Source organism: Euphorbia lathyris, chromosome 1 (assembly GCF_963576675.1).
Source record: "Euphorbia lathyris chromosome 1, ddEupLath1.1, whole genome shotgun sequence".
In the NCBI taxonomy this organism is placed as follows: Eukaryota; Viridiplantae; Streptophyta; class Magnoliopsida; order Malpighiales; family Euphorbiaceae; genus Euphorbia; species Euphorbia lathyris.
This window is the reverse complement of record NC_088910.1, coordinates 36255501-36280992: the sequence shown is the minus strand read 5'-3', so window position 1 is coordinate 36280992 and position 25492 is coordinate 36255501. Positions and strand designations below refer to the sequence as shown.

Genomic DNA, 25492 nt, shown 5'->3' with positions numbered 1-25492 from the left:
ACATCTTCATTGTTTTCGAGAAAACCTTCAAACATCAAAACTCTTTTAAAGATTTGTACATTAAACACATAACATCATACTAAAATCACACTGAAAACTATTTTAATATAATATTGCTTCTGTTGCCTAAAAAAGTGATTAGAAATTCAAAATTAATAGCTTAATTCAAGTGTGTTAATTTTTTCAAATGAATTCGATCAATTGATTTTTTCAGAATTAATAGCTTAATTCAAGAGTGTTAATATGAAAGTTGTTTGGAAGTGAGGGTTTAACAAAATAAAATAATTATTTTGCTTTTGCCAAGAGAATAAGTTCTGTGCTCGGGCCAGATAAACAACCCAACCCAACCCAACCAACCCAACCCGACTCAGTATCCGTTTCTGCCCATATATAAATAAAATCCGAAAGTCCACTCTGGCTGCTGCAATCTACTTTTAATCTCTTTATCTTCTTCGCCTCAACGCAGCAAACAGAGACAGAATTCAAACACAGCACCGAAAATGGCTGCGACTTTTACAGGGGTCGGAGTCGGATTGGGGCTATCGTGTTCTTCTTCGGGGAAGCTCTCTCAAAGAAGATATCATTCATCGGGATCCTCTCGTTGCAGCGTGAAAATGGCGGTCTCTGTTGAAGAGAAGAAGAGTTTCACGCTCACAAAATCCGAAGAAGCTTTCAATATCGCCAAGGTAAAATCTCCACGTTTTTCTTCTTGATGTGCTGACTTCAATCCTAAATGTTTCGCCAACGTATGAGTGAAATTTTCATTTCACTGGACTTCAGATTCAATTGCAATTGCAATTGTAATATTTGTCGGTTATAGAGATCGTAGTTCTCTCAATTTGATATTTGAAATGTAGATCTTTTTGCTCTATTCATAACTGGACGTAGTTACTCACTGTGTATTCTTTCATTTTCTTAACGAGACATCGATTTGAAGTTGTTTATGATCGCGTTACCTGAAATTGGGTAAAACTTTTGGCAGGAGTTGATGCCTGGAGGTGTGAATTCACCTGTACGGGCTTTTAAATCAGTTGGTGGACAACCTATAGTTGTGGATTCTGTGAAGGGCTGTCGCATGTGGGATATTGATGGCAATGAGTACGTTGACTATGTTGGTTCTTGGGGGCCAGCTATAATTGGTCATGCTGATGATCAGGTTTTATTCTCACACTTCATCTAATTTCTCAATCCATAGTTGCTCTTCATTGGCTATAATCTTGGCTCTGAAGGAATGTGGCTTGGTTTGCTTAAAAAGAAACTCTTTTCAACATGACACTGAGTAGAACTTAGATTTATCATCTGAGAGAAGTCTTCAGTGTTTAAAATTAGGAGTTAACATGTTAGTGACCTCTCTTTTGCGTGATACGCAGTAATTCGAGTGAATTGTGATTATTGTTCTCCATTTTGGTCAAAATGAAGTATCACATCTTAGGCCTATGCACTGTTTAAATCTTCCTGCTAACCTTTTGCCAACAGGTACTTGCAGCTTTGGCTGAAACAATGAAGAAAGGTACCAGCTTTGGTGCACCGTGTCTTCTAGAGAATGTCCTAGCAGAGATGGTGATCAAAGCAGTTCCATGCATAGAAATGGTACGGTTTGTGAACTCAGGTACAGAGGCTTGCATGGGTGTGCTTCGCCTTGCCCGTGCTTTCACGGGAAGAGAAAAGCTTATCAAGTTTGAGGGTTGTTACCATGGGCACGCTGACCCTTTCCTTGTAAAGGCAGGAAGTGGTGTTGCAACACTAGGGCTGCCAGACTCTCCTGGTGTCCCAAAAGCAGCAACCTTTGAAACTCTAACTGCCCCCTTCAATGACTTGGCTGCTGTAGAAAAGCTTTTTGAATCAAATAAAGGACAGATTTCCGCAATAATCCTTGAACCCGTTGTAGGAAATTCTGGTTTTATAGAACCTACACCAGAGTTTCTCAATGCCATCCGCAAGCTCACCAAAGAAAATGATGCCCTTTTAATCTTTGATGAAGTTATGACTGGATTCCGTTTGTCATACGGTGGTGCTCAGGAGTATTTTGGCATTACTCCTGATCTAACAACACTGGGCAAGATTATCGGTGGCGGTTTGCCAGTTGGTGCATATGGAGGAAGGAGGGATATCATGGAGATGGTTGCTCCAGCAGGGCCAATGTACCAGGCTGGAACCTTGAGTGGGAACCCATTGGCAATGACCGCAGGTATACACACTCTTAAGAGGTTGCAGGAGCCAGGAAGTTACGAGTACTTGGACAAGATTACTGGTGAACTTGTTCAGGGGATCTTAGATGCTGGAAAGAGGACTGGGCATGCAATGTGCGGTGGGCATATAAGGGGGATGTTCGGGTTTTTCTTCACAGAAGGACCTGTTTATAATTTTGCTGATGCGAAGAAAAGTGATACTGCAAAATTCGGCAAGTTTTTCCAAGGGATGCTGGAGGAGGGCGTATATTTTGCTCCTTCGCAGTTTGAGGCTGGTTTTACAAGCCTTGCTCATACTACTGAAGATATCAAATTTACAATAGCAGCAGCAGAGAAAGTCTTACGGCGGATTTAGTGGTAAGATCTGCATTCCAAGCCATCGACTTCCCTTTTATCTCTCTTTTTTAGCTTGTAACCCAACAAATGTTTGCCCCTGTAGTACTTGATCAGCCTTTTTTGAAGATGAATTAGTTTAATTGTATGAGAGAATGTATTTATTCCCCTCGTTGTGGAACCGAACCTTTTAGTGTTGTTAATTGAGTGTATAATTCAAATTTAATATTTGTATAAAAAATTTCTTATCTGCTTCCATCTCCCCAAGATTCCAATACCATGCTTCGACAAAATCCACACCATTACATTAACAATATTTGGTCCAAAAGTAGTACATGTTCTACTTTGAGTAAATTAAATCACAAACTGTTGATGTTCTGTTTGGAATTTGATTGTGCATCTTGTCCTTGCATCAATACGTTCTATACAAGCTAATCTATTACAGCTACCAAGCATTCGAGGTCTTAAAAAATAATAGTAAAGAACAAGAAGAGAACAAACAAGGGGAAGGTTTAAGGAGATATTAACACATCACTTTTTTGACACTTGATACTTGTGGACATAAATGCTTCAACACCCAACATCGGATGTTCAGAGAAAACAATTCCTGTACCTAAAACATTTTTCAAATATCTACAGACTTGTCTTCATAAAATCGAACATGAGCACACAAACTTCCGGGGAGAATCATCAATCTTCTTTTCTGTTAAAGAAAGGTCACCAAGAACATGTCAAACACATATATTTTGGCCAAATAGGAATGACAGAAATATAGAATCACTTTGAACTCAAATTATATTCCTATAAGTTTCAAGAGTTAAGATAAATATGTATTAACAAAACTCTAAAATGTTAAATGCAGATAAGTAAAATTAGAAGCATGAATGAGGTCCTACAATATTATAAGAGCTAGGTATTGGTCAATGCTTGATACCATATTAACAGGGTAGGGATTAGGTAACTAACAGACCTACACATGCATATTAGGAACTTATGAATTGCTACTATATACTTCGGCAGCATGAAAAGAAAACAAACACCCATGCGGTTGAGTTCCATTCTAATCAAAATGGTGCATTTTAACTCCAGGCCTATCTAATAACTTCCACCTTAAAACAACCCTACTAATGAAACAATTTCTATACACTGAATAACTAGTGGATCATTCAACAGGAAATATATGGAGTCCTGAGTATAAATCATTCAGTACCAGTAAAGAGACTGCAACTACTATGTTGGTAGCATTGGGCAAATTCTGTCAGTAAAACTTTAATACAACCTAGGACTGGTGCAATTGCAAACAAAATAAATTAAAAAGGACACTCGGATACGTTGTTAAAGGCATTCTTTCGTTCACAGAACAGCAAATCCCCATTTTCTACAGGACTGACAAGACATCAACCTGGCAGCATTCATGCTTGCATTGAACTGCCTTTGATTCAAGTCCCATTCCGTTATCAAATGTACACTTTGGATCTCATCTGTTCTTTGAGTGTTCTGTGAATCAATGTTGAATGATGCTAGCAGTCAAGGAGAATGCAAGAGGGAAAACAAGAAAGAAACTTATAGTCTATTTGCAGCAATTTAAAACACATCCAGCCCGTGAGCCAATGTTTCATTTTTTTGCCTACCTCATGAATGTTAACCTTCGTCATTGATACAGATTAAAATAAAATAAAATTAACAAGGGTTGTAAATTGAGTACCCAGATATTTTGCATTCAATGCTGGTATATAAATGTAAAATATCTACCAAATAAAAGAATTAAATATGAAGTTTCCGAAAAGCAGGCATCACTGTTTTAACACTCCCAGCTCTGCAAGCATCGATTTCCATCTCCCCCAGTTAATCAATTGTTAGATCATCTCATTCATTCATTGACAATACAACCACCAAGCAAGGCGACATTAAAACTGAGAGGAATTCACGAAAATATGTTCGAAGATGTTTTGGTTAGGAAACTACCTGTTTTTGTTTTTGCTAGAGATGGCTGTACAACAACATGCATTATGATGATTCCCCCAGCAACTTCACCATAAGGTGTTTTACACTGACCAACAGTTTTGTTATTATCCAAAATTTTTCCCGAGCTTATCAATTTCACTTCAGTCACTGCCTTTGGAGTAATTGTTTTACCTAAAAAAAAAAACCGTCAAAGAATAAGAAATACTTTCAATGCACCATAAAAGTAGAAATGTATTATATACAAAGACAATCATATTTGGATCCCAACTTTTTCAGTACTTTTTCAAGATGAGAAAGAAGTACATTTTTCATTCTCTCCCTCACCCGGTCCTTATCTGTCCATATTACATACTTCATTATCTTTGCTTGCCTAGAACAGAATGAAAAGCATTGGGGCAAGTAGATTTCAAAATGAATTAACGTTGTTCAAATAGATAATTTTTAAGAAGGGTCTTTCATTTGATTCATGGATTGAGGCCAGGAAGAGCACCATAATTTTGGTATCTTCATCTTATAAATTCTAGAACAAGTCTCAAGTGGAGGTAGCTCTGATGTTTCACATAGCAAGCAAATTATACATGACTTTCCAAGTAAAGCAAAACTGGGCCTTCTCAAATGATAAGTTCAATAGAATGACAGGTTCCTCATGCTCAAAGAATATTTGCAAAAAGATCATGTGTTATACTTTCTCCAAATTCAATAAAATATATATTCAGAAAATCCATCAATCTCTCTCTTCACAATCCAACTGCTCCCATATTGAAGTGCACAAAGGGCTAATGTACTTGTGCACATTTGGTAAATTGTGCTATAAACGGACCCAAAACTAAGAAGGATTATTTGGCTCAATGAGTTTTCAAAATATTTGGTAGTTGAATGTGACATTATGCAAGTGTTTTGTGATTTTTTTACTTGAAAATCACATCCAATCCACAGGTTCACTTTAAATACATTCTACATAAATGGAACCTAATTCAAATGAATCAGCAATCATTTTTATTTGAACAAAAGCAGAAGGGAATAGATAACAAAAGAGCTGACTATTTCCATCTACTAATCAAGGTCACATTCCCAACATCCAGCTCTTGAATTAACATGCATATTACATTAGTATTAAACAAAAATCTTCATCACATACATAATAACAATTAAAACCCTATATCCAAGCAACACCAATTAATGTGCATTCATAACTGTCAACTGAAAGCCGTATGGTCAATTCAAGGTAACTAAATACTATCTATACTCTCCTGTGAACGATCTCAGTTAAAGAGCTAAATCTGAATAATCCAAATTCAGAGAACCGGTTCCAAACACTCTAATGTTAGCTCATTGCAAAAAAAACCATTTGGTTTGGATTTCTGAAACAGAATAAAAAACAAAACATTAAGAGAATAATTGAACAATATCTGCACTCTACTGTACGAAGCCTCAATTTTTGGAAGACTTAGCCAATTAAGGAGCTAAGTCTGATTACCCAAATTCAGAGAACCTTCCAAACATTCCAATATTAACAACTCATTGCAAAATATTTAGAAAATACTTGAAAACTATCTGCCCTCTAGGTTTCGACTGAGAAACAGAATCCAAAAATAATTGAACACTATCAACCCTCTATGACCTCCAATTTTTGAAGCCTCGACTTCTGAAAGACTTTTGTCCAGTAAAGGGCTACATCTGAATATCAAAATTCAGTAAACCATTCCCACACTCTAATATTAACAATTAATTATAGCAAAAAATTTGGGTTGAGCTGCTGAAACAGAATCCAAAAACATTTAGGAAATTATTGAACTGATAGCCAGCAATATTTGGCATGATCAGCAACTGTCAGTCATACTAGATCCTGCACACTCAAAGTTTTCACTGATTATTGATAGACTTTCTGCTAAATTAACAATAAAATTCAAACCTTTTGAAAAATTATAAGTTTCGAATATGAACTCGGTGGATTTTGAAATTCTGTGAAAAAAGATTCAATTTACAGGAAAGTTCAGAGTGAAACAGCAAAGGGAGTGAGGAATCAACAAACCTTTGGGCCAATCCGATACAATTCGCTGCTTAAGCATATCCACCGTCGATGCCGATGAGTACCTAAACGGCCCGATGTCAGAACCATCATAAAGTCTAAATTTTATATCAATCAAATCTTCCTCCGTCATTTTTGCTGCTATCTAACAATCAATTACTTCCAAGTAGTACCCACTTGAATTTTGAACGGTTAGGCGATAAACTCATCAAACCTTTTGACCCTGAATTTACAAAATTCAACATGATTAATAGATCTATACAAAAAATTTGACAAATCAATCAATTGTACTTGAAAATTGTAAATGATCAGGAAATGGAAACAAACCTTCTTTCGATATTCCGGCTGGCTAAGCGAGACAAGCAACTTTATCGAGTTTTTCTTCAATGGCTGGTTTGAAAAGGTAGGAGTGTGTTGGTTGAACTGAAGAAGACAAACCGACAGAAAACGACGCAGTTTTTAGATTAAGCCGCTTTGACGGATTTCAATTCCCGAAGAGTCTTTCCAAACTGAAGCTCAAACGACGTCGTATAAGTTTGCAATTTACTAATTTACAGTTTAGATTTAACGCAACGGCATGTCGCTTACTATCGTGTATGATTCACGGTCACCTGCTTACCTACGGTGGTTAGCTGAAGGTAGGAAAAATGAAAAGAAAGAGGGAAAAAGAAGAAGAAAACAAAAACGGCATGGAGATAGTATGGCAAACGCCAGCCAACCCACCAGGAAAGCACGATTACGTCTTTCTTAATGGTAATTTTATGGGAGTGAAGTTATTTTCATTCAATTCGCTGTATATCCTTTCATAGAAATCGTAATGCTCAAATAATCTCCAGTCCAACTCGATTTTTGAGGAAAAACTTTAACTCTATAGTTTTGGCGGGAATGCAGGGAGGCGCCATGTGAGACCTTACTATTTTGAGTTCATATCTCATGTCAGTGCTCACTCTCTTCCTACTTACATGTGTATCCGTTTAGGAAACCCTAATTGTCTCCTCTTTCCCAATTTTTTTTTTCTTTTTTCGCAGGTTAACAATCGTTGGGCGGGAAAAACAATCGTGGATTTGTTTGCAGACGAGTTCAAGGGCAGACCTTATGATTACTATGTACGATTAGTAGACTTTCTATATTGGATTTCTTAATCTGATACTTCATATGAAATATTTGATTATTGTAGCAAAGGACTGTCATTCTAGATTCTCAGTTGTGAATTTTGTGTCTGCCTGCTATATACTTTTGCTGAGAACTTCTCTTTTCTCATTTTGCATTGACTGTGATTTGAGTTTAACAATCTTGTTTGGAATGTACTATAGGTTAGTGCCGTCAAATGTGGACGGATACAAGTAGATGGACAGATGGTGCCGGTTTCTTACATAGTTAAATCATCCCAAAAGATAAGCCACTTCTTACACAGGTTTGCATTGCTTGGATCTTCGCTGTTTCATTTCCATGTTATACGTGCATAATTATGCCCTTTCTATATATAATTCTTTTGATGAAGTTAATCCTACTTCAAATTGTACTTTGAAGTTATCAAACATTCATGGATGTCAGAAAACTTGTAGGCATGAACCGCCAGTGAATGCTTTTGACATATCTGTCCTTCAACAAGATCCAGATGTTGTAACTGTTTGCAAGCCAGCCACTGTTCCTGTATGTCTATTACGGCATCTGTCTTCTGTTCTTATAGAAACACTGTTTTTCACTTTAGGGTTATAGAGTAGTATATCATGTATTCTAATTCGATTTCATTGTCTATTTGTTTATTGAATTCAACTGCATGTTGTTATCTAGAAAGGGTTGGGTTTCATGATTGTTTAGGTTCAGCTCTAATTGATGACGATTGATAATGTGAATGTAGTGTAAAATGCTGCCACAAGTAAAACACACACTAACAATTCTGTGTATGTCTTGTTTAGAGTAATTAAATCCTGAAATTTTAAAATATTTTAAGGAACATATTAATTCTGCTGTATGCTATGAGATCCATGAAATACGGGCTCTTCCTGTAAATATTGTGATACTTGGATGTGTTAATCAATTTTAGAATGTGAAAGAAGAAATAGAACAAACTAGTTGCAGTTGATTTAATGTTAGAGTTCTTGTTATCATATCTTGATATGTGCCACTAGTTTGATATTTCTTTTTCTGATTCAGTAATTCCATCAGTAGGATGGTTAAAGTTTCTTGTCACTTGTTTTTATGTCTTTTATCTTTTTGTTTGTCATACAACACTAGAAACTCGTGTTTTGTTTGTTATGGGTTATGTGAAGAGTGATTCAAAATCTATAGGCAATCCCTATTTTGGTTCAGATTGGTCTCTTTTTCTTATTGTATGCTTTTGAAACACGAGTGTTTACATTGTGCAGGTGCATCCTTGTGGCCAATATCGTAAGAATACTGTTGTTGGCATTCTTGAGGCTGAGCATGATTTAGCACCTCTATTTCGTATCCAAACATGATTTTCATTATTCTTGCTTTTTGGTTTTGGCGTGGAGACAATACCTTTTTAAGCATGTAAAGGACTTCTACATGAAAATTATTGCAATGGGGCTTTTTTTGGACATATATTGTTTCTTTTTCTAGCTAATCTACTTTTTACGTTTTTTTTGGGAGAATGTTCCTGTAATTTCACCATCTTGAGGTATCCCCTTAACATGCGCATCAGCGATTCATCGTCTAGATCGACTTGTCTCAGGGCTCCTTATCTTTGCTAGAAATGCTTCAAAAGCTAATTTTTTTAGGGAAGAGGTAAATTTTTTAAGGAATATGCTAATGCAAATCTTCTCAATGATTTCATATTTTTGTATTCCATGTTGGCAAGGATAATAGAGTTTGACTGTTTTTATGCATCTCATGTTTATGTGACTTGGCATAAAAATAAATGATTGACTTGAGACCCCCTCAACGTTTATTCTCTCTCTCTCTCTCTCTCTGTTTTCGTGCATACATGTCCTCTAGCATAAGATGTGCAGCTGTTAACTGTACAAAAGACTTGGACTGCCCAGGCTATATATTTACTGAGCTGGCAGCTTTTTCATCTCTGGAAGTAAAATTACATCAGAATGCACTTGCTTGATGGTAGATATCTTTGTACACGTTTATTCCTATCTGTTTCCTTCACTTTCCGCAACCCTTCCCCCCCTCTTTTTTTTTTTTTTTCTTTTTTAGTTTTTGGTGTGTACATGTCTTGCAGCTGAAAATGCAGAATGATTGTTTAATATATCTCTCTAGGCCACACTTAAAGGTTGGGTTCATTTGCTTATTGCCATAGCTGTGAAGATAACTTCTATGTTCACTTACGCTACCCAGTGGCGCACCAAGGCGCAAGGGGTCCTGTGGCCTTGGCGCACGGCGATGGCGCGCGCCATAGCAAGACAAGGCGCACTTACAAAAATAAAAATTATAAAACTATAAAACTAACATAAAAATGCAATGAATACTAAATCATGAAAATATCTTAAGCATAAATAAATTTTAAAATGCAAAATAAAATGACTGTCTCTCACTCTTCAAATGACTGTCTCTCACTCTTCAAATGACTGTCTCTTCCTCTTCAAAGAGTCTCTTCGTCTTCTATTTAGTTAAAACGTATAATCTCTCTCCTTTTTAATACTTTTTGTTAATAGAACACGTGTCCATTCCAGATATATAAATTAACTGCCAAAAATTCCAAAAAACTGCCATAACTGCCTCTAACTGCCAAGGCGTGCCTTGGTGCGCCTTTGGCAACTGCCTCTTGGCGCACCAGGCGCACGCCATGGCGCTTGCGCCTCGCCATGGGACTGCCATGGCACTAAGGCCTGGGCCTGGTGCGCCATGCGCCATAGGCGCGCCTTTAATAACTATGCTACCCAGGCTGTGAATTTTCTCTGGAAATACATTACTTCAGAATGTATCGGTTTGATAGTAGCGATCTTCATTATTTCTTATGTAATGTACAATAGGACAAATGCTTTCTTAAACTAGAATGTGATCATTGTAGATTGAAGCTGGGAAGGTGCAGAAACAGTATATTGCGAAGGTCATTGGGACATTTCCAGATAATGAGGTAACTTATTTGTTAATTCTAGTGATTTACAGGATTTCTATATTAAGCTTCTAAGACTTTTTTATGCTTATATGGCCTGAAATACATTTTAAAATATTCAGAAAGTTCTTAGATGCGATAGACAATAAAAATTCCACAAGTGTAGGTATGATCTGTGAACAAAAGGATGGAAAAAATCATTTATTTGATGTCGTAACTTGATTGTAGATGATAGTCGGCAGTAGGGATGGCAACAGGTAGGGTACCCGCAGGTAGTGCTAATCCCAAACCCTTACCCTTTTATTTTTTACTTACCCGTACCCGTCCCATTACCCTAATGGGTATACCTTTTGCATCCCATATCCGTCCCATTTAATTCGCGGGTACCCGCGGGTACCCTTACCTGTTAAGAATCAATAAATAAAACAAAAAATATTACAAATTTAACAAAGTATAAATTTAATAAAGGCTTAATGCTTCTCCAGCCCCCTTAACTTGTCCAAATTGGTCATTTTACCCCTCAAACTCATCGAATGTCCTATTTACCCCATTAACTCCATAAAAATGGTATTTCTCACTCCCTTAACTTGTCCAAATTTGTCATTTTACCCCTTCTCAACTCATCGAATATCCTATTTACCCCTTTAACTCCATAAAAGTGGTATTTCTCACCACTTATGATCTTATTTACCCTCTTAACTCCATAAAAATGGTATTTCTTATCCCTTTATAGTAGTAAAAAAAGTTGAAAAGAGAAAGAACGAATAAAAAATACAAATAACTAGAACATTAATATAAACAAGCTAAATACATTATATTTAGGGATAATATACCAAAATAGGCCTATGATTTTTAGGAAAGTATCAATTTAGGTTCCACTTACAAAATAACATAAATATAGGTTTAACGTTTTAAAAAAGTTATCAATTTAGGCTTCGATAATGGATTGTAAGTGGTGAAAAATACCACTTTTATGGAGTTAAGGGGGTAAATAGAACATTCTATAAGTTGGGAGGATAAATGGACAAGTTGAGGGGGTGAGAAATACCACTTTTATGGAGTTAAGGGGGTAAATAGGACATTCGATGAGTTGAGGGGGTAAAATGACCAATTTGGACAAGTTAAGGGGGCTGGAGAAGCATTAGGCTTTTAATAAAACATTTATCTAAAAATTGAACAAATTGAATCTTAATTAATAAGAATAAAGTAGCTTAGTGATATCAATGGTTGAAAAACAAAAGGTTGGGATTCAAATATAACGTCTTACATATAAAAACGAATGATATTTATTGATATATAAAAAATTTATGACGGGTACCGGGTACCCTGGGGGGTATTCCCATACCCGTCCCATTACCTAAACAGGTAATGGTTTTGATCCCATACCCGTCTCATACCTTTTTATACAGGGTACGGGTAATCCCATTAGGGTCGGGTAGTGTCGGGTACCCGCGGGTACAATACCCGTTGCCATCGACTCGGCAGGAAACACTCTTGGAAAATTTCAAATATTTAAAATGGTAAATTAGAAAATATGGCCATTTGGCGGAACAGATCAGCAACAAAATGACATCCATCTGGTAGTTGAACAGTTTCTAAGTTTAGGTTTATCTAAAATCTCACATGCATGTGTTTTCTTTTAGCAGATGTACTACTCTATACATATTTCCTTAACTTAATGTTTTTCTTCTTCAGTTGACATATTCTATGCATTTTCATGTCAGCAAGTTATTGACGTCAATATAAAGTATCATGCTCGAGAAGGAAGGAGCACAGCAGTGGTGAGACTTTCTTTTAGTTTCATATATAAAATTTAAAGAGAGTTCATTTTACTTTGGACCATATGCATTGGTGAGTTGCTATATGTAGGTGGTTTAAGTCTTAATTCGGGGACAAAATGAAAATATTCAACGTGTGCTTGCCTGTGCTCACTAGGAAATAATGCTTGCATTAGTTTGCTAAAAACATTATTCATAGGGAGGGGGCAATAACATGTATTTTTACGTATCTTGGAGTTCTTGTACATCTCCAAATACACGTCTGATTCTAACATTGCATATTATACTGGAAATCTGTCTGTGGTGTATGGTATTGAATGCATGATTATTGTGCTATGTGATAATGATAGAAGGCACACAACAAAGAACACAAACTCACATATGCAAAATGGATTGATATAAATTTAAGATAACACTAATGGATTGATATAGATTTAAGATAACACTAAGGTCAAGGTACAAACCTATTGAACAGAGATGAGGAACTAAAATATACAGAGTGAACAATAAAGATATGGATTCATACAAGGAGTTTACTCCTCCCTTCGCGAGCCTCATGGATGAATTCCAATTCTGGTAAGAGAAAAGCTGCACCCTACTGCTGATGTCCCCCCCAACCCCCTGAACCATACATTTTTCAAAATAACCAACCTCCAGATCATCAGCCCTACATCTGATTCTTCCCCCTCAATAGAATACAGTTTCCAAACCTTGTTCCCATGTTTGTCCCAACAATTCCCTACTATCAGCAGTGTGCCCATCAGATAACTATGGATAATGGAACGTGGTAAATCTATGTTGCTTGTGCTGCTGCTCTTGTTCACGTTGTTTACAGCTATGTTGAATTTTACCTTGAGTTCCCTTTTATGTTGTTTATAGTTTATATACAATTTTGTAACCTCTTGTTATCATTTCTTTTTGTTACAATGTACAATTGTAAACATAGATGTGAACATGATTATGTAGCTAGCTATATAGGAGAAATCTTAGGGATTTAGTATTGACTCCATTTCTTTAGTAGGAGTCTCTTACCTACATTCTCAGTATACTCATCAATCAAAGTACAATTCATTCTCTCCATTCTCTCTTGTTGTATGCTTTTCAATCTTTTTTTTAATATCATTTTCAAATAATATGATGAAGTGTTATATCAAACTTATTTGCCTTTTTGTCTGTGCAGGTTGGTGACTCTTGTGGCAATTCTCCTGATAGGGGAAAGGTTGCATGTACTAAGTTTACTAGAATTAGTACCAACGGAACACATAGCATTGTTTTGTGTAAACCTATTACTGGCCGAACTCATCAGGTGTGAAAATATGCAAGCATATTAGATTATCTATAAAAACTTTCTTTTGTAGCATCTCCCTTTGCATAATGAGGAGCATTTTGTTTTGCATATTGGATGACCTACCAACAAAGGTTAATTCTTCTGAAATAGCCTCCCTGATACTAGCAGGCTTTAACTTGAGATCTCATGGAAATTTCAAGGCTTTATCTACTACCACTATGCTGTTTCCTTGGGGTCTTCTGTTCCCTTGTTTTTATTTATTGCCACTAAGATTTGAAAATGTATTTTGCCCTTTGGCCATTCAACTTTTAAACTGAATTTCCTTTTGGCACAAGAGAAGATATTTCTCTGAAAGAACAAAGAGCTGGTGATTTCTATAGGCGTTGTTATACGAGAAGGGCAAGGGCTAATGAATAAATCCTGAAATTTGATAAGCTAGGGTTTCAAATGAGCTAAAATATAGGTCAACAGCCCTGCTCAAACTATGGCAATTTGAAGTTGCATGCAGTCTGAACTAATTTAAACCAATCTGTTCCTTGAATTTTAGGTCTCAATGATTCTGAAATGCTTGCTAATGAGAAACAACACTAAGTTTTATGACCATGTATATGTCCTTGTTTCCCTTGAATGTTATGTAAAATTATACCTCTGTGATTGTGAGCCTGTACATCTTACAACCTCCTACAAGGTTATTGTGATCTATATATTGTTGAACTCTTTGACGCTCTTTCACATATCCTTTTGGTTTCTTTTGTATAGATACGTGTGCACTTGCAGTACACAGGCCATCCCATAGCCAATGACTTCCTTTACCTCTCCGAATACGCTCCAAGTCGCTCTCTTGAAGGAATTAGTGCTGAGATAGCTGCTCGTTTGTCAAGTTCTGTAACATCTTTAAATTCGTGTGCGGATAAAGATGAAGAGAACTCCCTAGAAGATTTTAGCATTGATCCTATGTGTACTAATTGCCCAAATTGGGGTCCAAAAGGGTAAGATGCTTGTCTATGATAATATTTTTTGAAGATTCTATTAGAATGCATGTTCATTTGCTGTAGGATTCTGCTAAAGAACATAATTAGTTGACACTGGTTGCTGAAACTTTCATGACCAAATGCTCCTTGTAGTGCCATTTGGAAATCCATATATTGATCATCTTAACTCTCATGTGATCACGTTATAAGACTTAGAGTTAGTACCGATTTAACATAGTATTATATGGCTTAATTCTGATGTGAGAATTTGGATGGAGATATCATACAAATATAACAACTTTTTTGGTATTTTGGAGATATGACATGGAGGCATATATTTCTTAGTCTGGATGTTTCTATTCTTCGCAGGACAAAGAAATATCAGGGACTTGAAATGCATGTAAAGTCAAAATTGAGTACCAAGTTATGTTTTTTAAAGACTAGAAGATGACTGGACGGCTAATAGTTTCCCACCCTAATATTTTTGCGTTATTTATTGAGTGAAGTACATAATGGAAACTTCCTATGCTAGAGTTGCTGTTTACGTTGATCATTTTATTTTCACAGAGCAGGTGGCCCCCATTCACAACATATTCACCCACTACATTAATATATTTAGTTACTTCCCTGTACTTATGTACATTGTTGAGTGGGATTTTTTGTTCTAATTAACAAAGTCATAGTTCTTTTTAAAAAAAAAAAAAAAAAACTGTTATGTTAGGGTGTACTAGACTGCTAGTAACTATGGGATTTTTAGTCTATGTTCTTTATTATTATTATTATAAATTTTTTTCTTTTATTTACAATAAGCTATGGGGATTCCTTTCAGCAATGGACCTATGTGATCATTGTGGTTTTGCTGTGAATTTTTAGTCATTTATTTTTATTTTTATGCAGATATGATGTGCATGAAGAGGGTTTATGGCTGCATTGCGTGCAATATTCTGGAACTGGATGGGTTTACGAATGCCCATATCCTGATTGGGCATTTGTTAGCTAGCCTTCCTTTTCTTTTCTTTTTCAATGATATTTTTAGTATCGATAATTAATCAGAAAGAAGAATTTGATTGAGCCTTACATGTATTGCTGACATTGTACAATAATTATTCATATTTGTACCCGGATGATAATATTGTTACTGGAAACACGTCATTCTTAGAATTACAAGTACTAGGCTTGATAACGAGTTAAATGTTATGCATATATATCCCTTGGTTGCCAAATCATTCTTTTATCAGGTGGCTGAGACTAAGTATAGGTTAACTTTTTACTTTATGGATACGATTAATTGGCTAGAGGCTAGTCATGCATCCATCCTTTAGGTGGCGCCGTTTTCTATTTGCCATGTCTGAGAGTTGTTTGTCAAGTAAAGTTTTTTGGAATTCAGTCCAAGTGGGAAGTGAATCAAACTACTTACTGGCATGTTAAGGTTTGTTGTGTTTGGTTATCGAAGATTGAATGGACTATGGTAGGGTCAATCATCACAGTAGTGTTAACATGGACCCTAATAACCACGATGAATTTGATCATTCACCGTTAGATGTAAGCTGATTAAAATCATATGTAGGTGACCAAAATCAGACCGAAAAAAAAAACTTGAAAAATCAAATTGATCTAAACTGAACAATTTATAATTTGGTTTGTATTTTTCTTATGGTTCTGTTTTTGGTTTGGTTCGGTTTTAAACCAAATAAGACCTAACCGAACTGAAGTAACTGCTTTTAATAGAAATTTTAATTGTTAATTAGTTAAATATGTAGAATATTACAAGTATTTTAATATTAGCATTTAGTATTATAGTATTGTTATTTAATATTTTTTTATAGCTATAAAAGGACCAGATTATGCTTTCAAAAAAAAAAAAAAAAAGGACCAGATTATAATTGTTTTGTTTAATATTATCATAATTATAGAATGATATTAATGTGAAATTAGTATTAGGTAGTACATTAAAAATGAACAAATTAATTACATAATTATTAAAATTGGATTACACAATTTTAAGATTAAATTTGTTTTGATTTTTGTTTGTTATTCTTTAAATTTGTTTGGTATATATCCAAACTAAATTGAACCGACTAAATCGGTTTGGTTTGGATCGAATTAAACTGAAATGTAATTCAATACGATTTCGGTTCAAAACTTGTTTTTATTTAGTTGTATTTTCTTCGGATTGATTCTATTTTTGAACCCAATTGACTCCTAATCACAAAAAGCTTCACTTGTATGCTTTTTAAAATAGTAGTTCCTCCATAAAAATATAGTAAGCATGATATATAATAGGTTGATCTTTAAGTTAGGCAATCTTTATCTAGAGATAGAAAGGCAAAGACTTAGTCGTTGAGTTTAGTTTGGGATCGCATTAATGTTTATAATATATAAAAATAGAAAGCTTTAGTCACGTAACAATCCAAAAACTTCAATTTGAATGGAATAATTAGAAACTTTTAGAGTTCCGAAATAATAAAAAAAGAGCATAGAACTAAGAACCGCCCAGGTATCCCACCTTATCAATATGCAAAAAAGGGAAAGAAAAGGAAAAGTTGTCATAATTCACACAATACAATACAATGCCTAGATAGATAGTTAGTGCCTTCCTTAGTGCTCAGAAACAAAGGGATTTTCCTATTATAATCAACAGCAACAGATATTAATAACTATTTCATAAAATAAAGACAATAAATCATCAGATCTCATATGTGTCAATTGATGAACTCCTCATCTAAATTAAGTGGAATACACACCTTAAAACTACTTTCTGCATATTTATTTATAATTTCCTTTTCATTTTCTCAAACACCAGCTTTCTTCTCCAAAACTATAATTAGGATCCTACGCCTACGTGGCCTTATTTGCCAAATAAGGAAAAAAATTTGGAAGTGATACCAAGAGTAGAATTTTTTTGCAACGATATTTTAATTGATCGGGTGTAATACTGCGAAAATATATTAAATTTTATCTGGGAGAAGTTTTTTTTTAGGGAGGACCAATTTTGCAAGATAAGATAAATGTTGAGAATTTGGTTTAGAAACATGAAATGCAATGCTAAAGTTGGCCTAGGGTTTCCACAAAATGATAGAGTGGGGGATTGTTTCTTTAAATTAATCTTTGACAAAATTCATATTTGCATTTTCAATTTTCAACATTGCTGATTCACATGTGCTGCAATATCCCATTACTAGCTAGTGTAATTACAAAAGAAAAGAATGCTAATTAAGTAATATTTAAATATTGCTAATTCCGTAATACAATCATACTTAACATTCTCTTTGCCCTTTGACATGGGATCTTCTTAACCAATTATAATTATATCTTTTTCCTTTTTCTTATGAATTGCTACAAACTTAAAATATTATTGATAGGTTTCCAACTAAAGTGGGGTTTGGCCGTTTATTAATGGGTAAATTATACCAATAACCCCTCAACTTTACTCTTATGATCCGAAACTTAGGGGGTGTTTGGTAGCTCATTTTCATGCTCCTGTTTGTCTTTTCACTTCAAAAGAGAGAGTTTTAGGTGTTTGGTTGCTGATTTCCTATTTATCTTTTACCTTGAAAAGTAGCATTTTATAAAAACAGAGAATCCATACTTTTTGGAAAAGCATCATTTTTCAACAGCAAACATCAAACCGTAACAGGAAACAACAATATCAAACAATAGGTAAAACAAACGGACCCTTAGACTCTTAAACTTTTCACTTAACTAATATAAGGATTCATTTTGTAGTTGATTAAGATGGAAATGTTTTTTAAGAAACTTTAGTTCTTGATTTTTTTTTTGTTTTGAGTTGTTTGGTTAGGAGAGAGAAAACAATTGTTTAGAGAGAAATCTAAAAATAGTGACTTGAAAAATCGAAAATGATGATTCCATAGAAAATTTATCTGGTTCTAAACAATTAGGCTCCGTTTGTTTGTCGAAAAATATTGGGTAAGGAAAAAGTTTATGTTGGAAAATAAAATATTTTTCTGTGTTTGACTACAATACTGAAAAATGAGAAAAAGTAGTTGGTGCATACTATTTTAAAAAGAATAAGAATGAATGAAGCATGATTCCAAAAGCTTAGTAAAATGTTTTACTTTTTTCAAAAAGTACAACATTTTCCTCGTTTTTTATAAATTTTTCTATTGACTATCCTAAAGTTTTCCGTCGGCAAACAAACACCAGATAATCAGAAAAATATTTTTCTGCACAATAATTTACAACAAACAAACAAGACCTTAATTTTTAAAACTTTTCATTTTGAAATCATCATCGGTCAACGATAAAAGATACTATTAATATAACAAAGTATAAAATTCAAAGATCATAATTTTTGTTTTTGAAATTTGGGAGCCATAAAAAAAAGGAAAAATTCATGGAGCATAGATGTAATTTATGTGTATTAATATAGTCCTAAGAAGTTAGGAGAGTAGGGGTCATTTGTTGTATGGGTAAATTTTTTTTTTTTAAAATAAAATTTTCTGTATTGGCATAATTGTTATTATTATCTCAAAAGCATCTGATATGCGTGGAACTTAATTTAAAAATGTTGTATATATATGGCTAGGTGGTTGGCTAGATCTTGCAGCCTTTTTTTACTGTTTAATTAATAACTTTGATTTTTGAAACCGATGTTTATGTTTGTGCATGCTACTGTGTGATCCATCACAATTTAACCCTCAATTATTATTGAGTTTTTTTTCTTTTAACAGTCTTTCTAATTTTCAAGTCAGCTAATTTTTAGATGGTTTCTCTTTCCATTCAAATTTTATATGTATACTAAAACTCAAAATCAAGATCTCTAATTTAAGCGATTTGAGGTCCTTAACATTCAAATCAAACGTAAATTATTGCAAAATATAGTACTAATCAATTTTTGCAATTTAAAAAATATATTATGCAGTTCTCTAATATGTTGTTTCTGTTAATTATTAGATCAATTCATCTATTTTACATTTATACGTGAGAAAGATAGCACCGATTGGCGCTTCATTTTATTTTCTAACATCCAAGATAAATAAATTTCTAATATATTTCAGCTCATAGAGTGGTTGAGAAAATTGTTTACTAACTCTAATATTTCTTAGTACAAGGATTTCTTTGTTTACTAATAGAAAATTAAAATAATTAGGATGGAGAGACCTAACAGACAAAAGTAAAAGATATCATAATGTATTTTTATAAATAATAATACTAGTGTATTTCAATATAATTGAAGGATTCAATAATTATTTATATAAATCTAATAAGGTGCTATAGTCTGTTAATTATATAATTTGTAATGTTTACCTATATATATTTATTTATTTATATTTGCTTATTTCAGGAGAAAAAGTTGAAACTTTGCTTCCAACATTTACGGATGGCTCTAACAAATTAAAGTTGGTTTTGTAAAAAAAAAAGTTTTTTTTAGTCAAAATTAAAATAATTATAAGAAATACTTTATATATACTTCTACATCTACATATGGAATATTAGTAATTCCATGGGATAAAAAAATGCAAAATTCCATCAATATTGGCAATGAACATATGGATGGAGAAAAACTACTAGTCTTATTTTATTTTGAAAACTTCTATTATACACCCAACCAATCAAAAGATGAATGATTATAAGAAGAAATCTTTTTTTTATTATTGATTTTGGAACCTTCCATTTGGTTTACATGCTGCTTACTGTACCGATTTGCTGTTTATTATTGTTGGAAAATCAGAGATTTTTGATAAAAAAAAACACCCCTATATGAAAGATAAGCAAACCTTAACAAGTTTCTCTATGATTTTGTTTGGAAATCTAATATTTCTCTCACTAAAAAAAATCACAAGGCAGAGAACATTCTTCTCTCTCATATCATATAGTATAAAATAAAATATTAAAACTAATGTGTAAAACTGTACACGTGCACAAGAATATCCCAAAGATGAAGATCGTACACTGCCCAAGTACTTTATCTTTCTCGTTCATGATTAACTTTGAACTTAGTGGATCTCTATTTTGTTCATTTTTCATTGGTTCTTCCACCTCTAATGACATCATACATACATACATACATACATACATGCACATCTTCATCTTCCAATTAAAATAATTCCTTTAAAGTCTCATTATCCAATAGCTTAATTTTTCTTATAATCTCTTAACTTTTATATAATATAAAAATTAGACAACAAAACAACACTTGATGTAACTAAGAAAACATTAATTTTATTCTTTTTACATATATATAAAAGATAATACAATAACATTAACTAATTAATCACACATGATTAATATTGAGTCAATACATAATCAACTCTTAACACTCCTACAGATACAAAAGAGAATATAATGCCGCTATATATACTAAAAGAGAGAATTAAGTTACATGCATATAATAATTAAAAACACTAAATAATATAGCGGCTTGATTCAATATCTATTAATGTCGACGCACTGTCAAACGGAGTTTAAACCATCATGATTGTCGTTTTTATTATTGTTTCCTGTTGCTGTTAGCTCGTTGTCTCCAAACTTTGTCATATCACCACCGTTGTTTTTCTCGTCGACTTTGTTCGCCGGTTTCCTATAGATCACGAAAAGAAGCATTTGCACTATTCCGAATAGGAAACCCAATATGTTTGGAATCTGAAAATGAATAGATTAATTAATTAATTAGTTAATAAACCAATTAGAAATTAATAAATAATTAATGAAATACTTACAGCAACGTAATAGTCATGCTTGAGATATCCATATAAGAACCAAAAAATTGCGCTGATTGTGAGGAAGAATGATAATCCAAAAGGCATGTACTCTACACTCTTTGTTTTTATAACCTTCCTCTGCATATCATAAACAAATTAACAATTAATTATGCAAAATTAAGCAAATTAAATTGGGATTAGCTGCTTAATTAATTAAATTACCACAATGGCAAGAGGTGCAACAAACACACTGAGAGCAAAAATCAAACAAATCCATCCCAGAAATTTGACACGGTTTGGGCCATGTGTGAGGAACATAGCTATGGCACAGGTGGCACCAAACCCAAGAACATTGCATAAGAAGAAAAGTTTGAGGGTGAACATCTGCACACCAATAAATAAATAAATTAATTAAGATTGAATTAGTACTTAATTAATCATATAATTAAAGTTTAATTAGGATCAGTAATTACTCTATCCTTCTTGGTTCCATAGAAGAGATAGATGGAAATGAAGCAAGTTTCCATGAGAAATGTGAAGGAATTGATGGTGATTAGAAAGGTGCAATCTTTTGCAAAAAGTGAATAAAATAACCAAAGCATAGCACTCAGCAAAGCTATGATATATGGGATAGATTGAAACCCTTCACTTGTTTTCTTCTTGCATATTTGATAAAACGTCGTCCTGTCACGAATTAATCAAATATCAGTATCCGCTACAACAAACAGTAAACAGTAACAGCTGAACCAACCAGAAACTAGAAGAAAAAGAAATACTCACAGAGGTGCAAGGCAGACCAGGAATGAGGTGATGTTGCCGAAAAGGCCAAAAATGAAAATAAGGCTGATGTGAAGGGCCATTTTGGTGTTTAATTATTTGCAAGAAACTCCCAGAAAAAAAGAAGTTCTCTTCTTTCTACTCCTTGGAAGAGAAGTAATGAAAGAGAGGGAGGAGAAAATTAAACTCTTGCTTAGTTGCTTAATTCACCTGTTGTAATCTATGGTGGGTTCATGTGTTTATATAGGGAAAAATTGAAGGCCAATGTAGTCAAATTGCACCATTCACATTCATGATATAATAATTAATTAATTAGTATTGCATCATTAAAGGAACTTATTGAAAGTTTAATCCCCTAATTAATGGTTAATGCCCCAATCTACATTTTTCTATTAATTTAGGATTTTTATTTAGATCCATGTGGCTTTCTTATGTTCGATGGATGTTCATGGCCAAACATATAATTTTGTTTTTCTTTTTTCTTTTTTTCTCATCATGGAATTCAACATTCATATCTCATTTTCTTTGCTGATCAATACATTTATTAGTTTTAAAGTATATCTGTAATTCTATTTATTTTTGTTGTCCTACGTAGGATAAGAATTAAAGACATTCTTATTAAATAAATCCTGTTAAGAGAATTTTTTTTTTCTTTTAGACTTACATAATACTCAAAGTTTGTTTGTTCAATTTTTTTTTTTTTTTTTTTTGTAGAAATTTAGATTTTGTGATCTTGTACTATGTGTATAGGTGTGAGTTTTAAGGATAAGCTTACTTTTGGTGCAAAGGTTCATGAAATGGTAACAAAGCCTCATTGACCAGAACCTTATTTGTTGATTAAATTGCAGAACATAGTAATATAAGCATGTGTTGTGCACGTTTCAAAACCAATAGTCATTCGTGTGTGTAGATGTGTCAACTATTAATATGAAATAGATCTTTAACTGCCAGCTTAAACTTTTAGTTCAAACGGTTTTCAACATAGGTTTTAACATCCAAATTTTTCTAAGGCTTTAGGTTTTTCTATAAATTTATTATAATCAACAACTGATTTTTTCCCCTACACCACATATAATACTTTTTTCTAATGCTAGGGTTTATTTAATGTTGATTAAAATAGAATTAAGAAAAAAAAATATTAAGAATCCAAATAAAAAAGCATTTTGTTAATCAAAATAACATGTGGTTGATCTCGAATCTCTTAAATTAGAGATTTCGAGTTCAAGTCCTATATGTATAAAATTTTAATTGGAAAAAAATATATTTAAAAAGTGTCTAACCAGTCTCGACCTGAGAAATTGATACATTATATGTTTGGTAAATAAATTGTCTATATATAGTTAAGATATTACATTTAATTTCTTAGGCTATGCCAAAATTCTAAAAGACTGATTATATTGAGCAGGAGCTTTCACTTAAAGCAAATATGAATTCAATATAGCCCTAGCAAAAGAGGCTGACTCATAAAACCATTCTCCTAAATTTGTCAATCGTTTTATCAACAATAGAAAAAATTATATTAAAATAATTATTCAATGTGTGTATATCAAAATATATAATATATATATAGTTGGAGAAATAGTGAATGGTTTTGTTTTCTAGAAAAAAAAAAAATGCAGAAAGACTAAGTTTATGAAATAAATATTGTAGAGTTTAAGATGCCGAACAATGTTTAAGATATACTTAACTGAATATGTTTGAATCTCTAAAAAAAACAATAATAAACATGAAATTATTATTTAAATAGGATTTCTTGTTGTATAGTATTTTTTTTTGGACAAAATGAGGAAAGAGCATCTATATATAATATAAAACAGTAACGACGGAGCTGAGGTGTCACTTCCTCCTTTTTTACTGATAAAAAATATAATAAAAAATATAATATATTAACTTTAGTTATATTATTATATTTATTTATAAAAAGATTATTTTATCCGTACTATATCTAAGAGTTCTACAGAATTTAAATTAATCCCTAAAATCTCTCTAATTCTCTGCATATCTATATCTAAACGTTCTACATAATTTAAATTAATCCCTAAAATCTCTCAAATTCTCTACATATCTATATCTAAAAGTTCTACATAATTTAAATTAGTCCCTAAAATCTCTCTAATTCTCTGCATATCTATCTATATATAATATAAAACAGTAACGATGGAACTGATGTGTCACTTCCTCCTTTTTTACTGATAAAAAATATAATATAAAATATAATATATTAACTTTAGTTATATTATTATATTTAATTATAAAAAGATTATTTTATCCGTACTATATCTAAGAGTTCTACATAATTTAAATTAATCCCTAAAATCTCTCTAATTCTCTGCATATCTATATCTAAAAGTTCTACATAATTTAAATTAGTCCCTAAAATCTCTCTAATTCTCTGCATATCTATATATAATATAAAACAGTAACGATGGAGCTGAGGTGTCACTTCCTCCTTTTTTACTGATAAAAAATATAATAAAAAATATAATATATTAACTTTAGTTATATTATTATATTTATTTATAAAAAGATTATTTTATCCGTACTATATCTAAGAGTTCTACAGAATTTAAATTAATCCCTAAAATCTCTCTAATTCTCTGCATATCTATATCTAAACGTTTTACATAATTTAAATTAATCCCTAAAATCTCTCTAATTCTCTGCATATCTATATCTAAAAGTTCTACATAATTTAAATTAGTCCCTAAAATCTCTTTAATTCTCTGCATATCTATATATAATATAAAACAGTAACGATGGAGCTGAGGTGTCACTTCCTCTTTTTTTACTGATAAAAAATATAATATAAAATATAATATATTAACTTTAGTTATATGATTATATTTATTTGTAAAAAGATTATTTTATCTGTACTATATCTAAGAGTTCTACATAATTTAAATTAATCCCTCAAATCTCTCTAATTCTCTGTATATCTATATCTAAAAGTTCTACATAATTTAAATTAGTCCCTAAAATCTCTATAATTCTCTGCATATCTATATATAATATAAAACAGTAGCGATGAAGCTGAGGTGTCACTTCCTCCTTTTTTACTGATAAAAAATATAATATAAAATATAATATATTAACTTTAGCTATATGATTATATTTATTCGTAAAAAGATTATTTTATCTGTACTATATCTAAGAGATCTACATAATTTAAATTAATCCCTAAAATCTCTTTAATTCTCTAAATATCTATATCTAAAAGTTATTCATAATTTAAATTAATCCCTAAAATATCTCTAATTCCCTGCATATCTATATCTAAAAGTTCTACATAATTAAAATTACTCCATAAAATCTCTCTAATTCCCTGCATATCTATATCTAAAAGTTCTACATAATTAAAATTACTCCATAAAATCTCTCTAATTCTCTGCATATCTATATATAATATAAAACAGTAACGATGGAGCTGAAGTGTCACTTGCTCCTTTTTTACTGATAAAAAATATAATATA

The 25492-nt window shown here is 32.7% G+C and overlaps 4 protein-coding genes across 4 annotated transcripts; 2 read left to right on the top strand and 2 right to left on the bottom strand.

Moving 5' to 3' along the window:
• Positions 1-427: 427 nt before the first annotated feature.
• LOC136227972 (glutamate-1-semialdehyde 2,1-aminomutase, chloroplastic) lies at positions 428-2776 on the top strand. The gene is made up of 3 exons (XM_066016774.1): positions 428-686; positions 983-1156; positions 1477-2776. The coding sequence occupies exons 1-3, from the start codon at positions 501-503 to the stop codon at positions 2542-2544; spliced, it is 1428 nt and encodes a 475-aa protein (XP_065872846.1). The 5' UTR covers positions 428-500; the 3' UTR covers positions 2545-2776.
• Positions 2422-6977, bottom strand: LOC136227984 (membrane-anchored ubiquitin-fold protein 3-like). The gene is made up of 4 exons (XM_066016793.1): positions 6844-6977; positions 6520-6739; positions 4488-4658; positions 2422-3225 (listed from the first exon to the last, which is right to left on the bottom strand). The coding sequence occupies exons 2-4, from the start codon at positions 6647-6649 to the stop codon at positions 3170-3172; spliced, it is 357 nt and encodes a 118-aa protein (XP_065872865.1). The 5' UTR covers positions 6650-6739; positions 6844-6977; the 3' UTR covers positions 2422-3169.
• Positions 6978-7021: 44 nt separating this feature from the next.
• LOC136227978 (RNA pseudouridine synthase 7) lies at positions 7022-15805 on the top strand. The gene is made up of 12 exons (XM_066016781.1): positions 7022-7269; positions 7408-7451; positions 7545-7622; positions 7830-7930; positions 8082-8169; positions 8886-8964; positions 9185-9267; positions 10502-10567; positions 12271-12327; positions 13505-13630; positions 14372-14601; positions 15481-15805. The coding sequence occupies exons 1-12, from the start codon at positions 7164-7166 to the stop codon at positions 15581-15583; spliced, it is 1161 nt and encodes a 386-aa protein (XP_065872853.1). The 5' UTR covers positions 7022-7163; the 3' UTR covers positions 15584-15805.
• A 4941-nt stretch (positions 15806-20746) lies between these two features.
• Positions 20747-22246, bottom strand: LOC136230123 (bidirectional sugar transporter SWEET10-like). Its single transcript, XM_066019099.1, has 5 exons — positions 22026-22246; positions 21719-21929; positions 21468-21629; positions 21264-21383; positions 20747-21186 (listed from the first exon to the last, which is right to left on the bottom strand). Exons 1-5 carry the CDS (start codon positions 22103-22105, stop codon positions 20998-21000), a joined length of 762 nt encoding a protein of 253 aa, XP_065875171.1. The 5' UTR covers positions 22106-22246; the 3' UTR covers positions 20747-20997.
• Positions 22247-25492: the final 3246 nt, after the last annotated feature.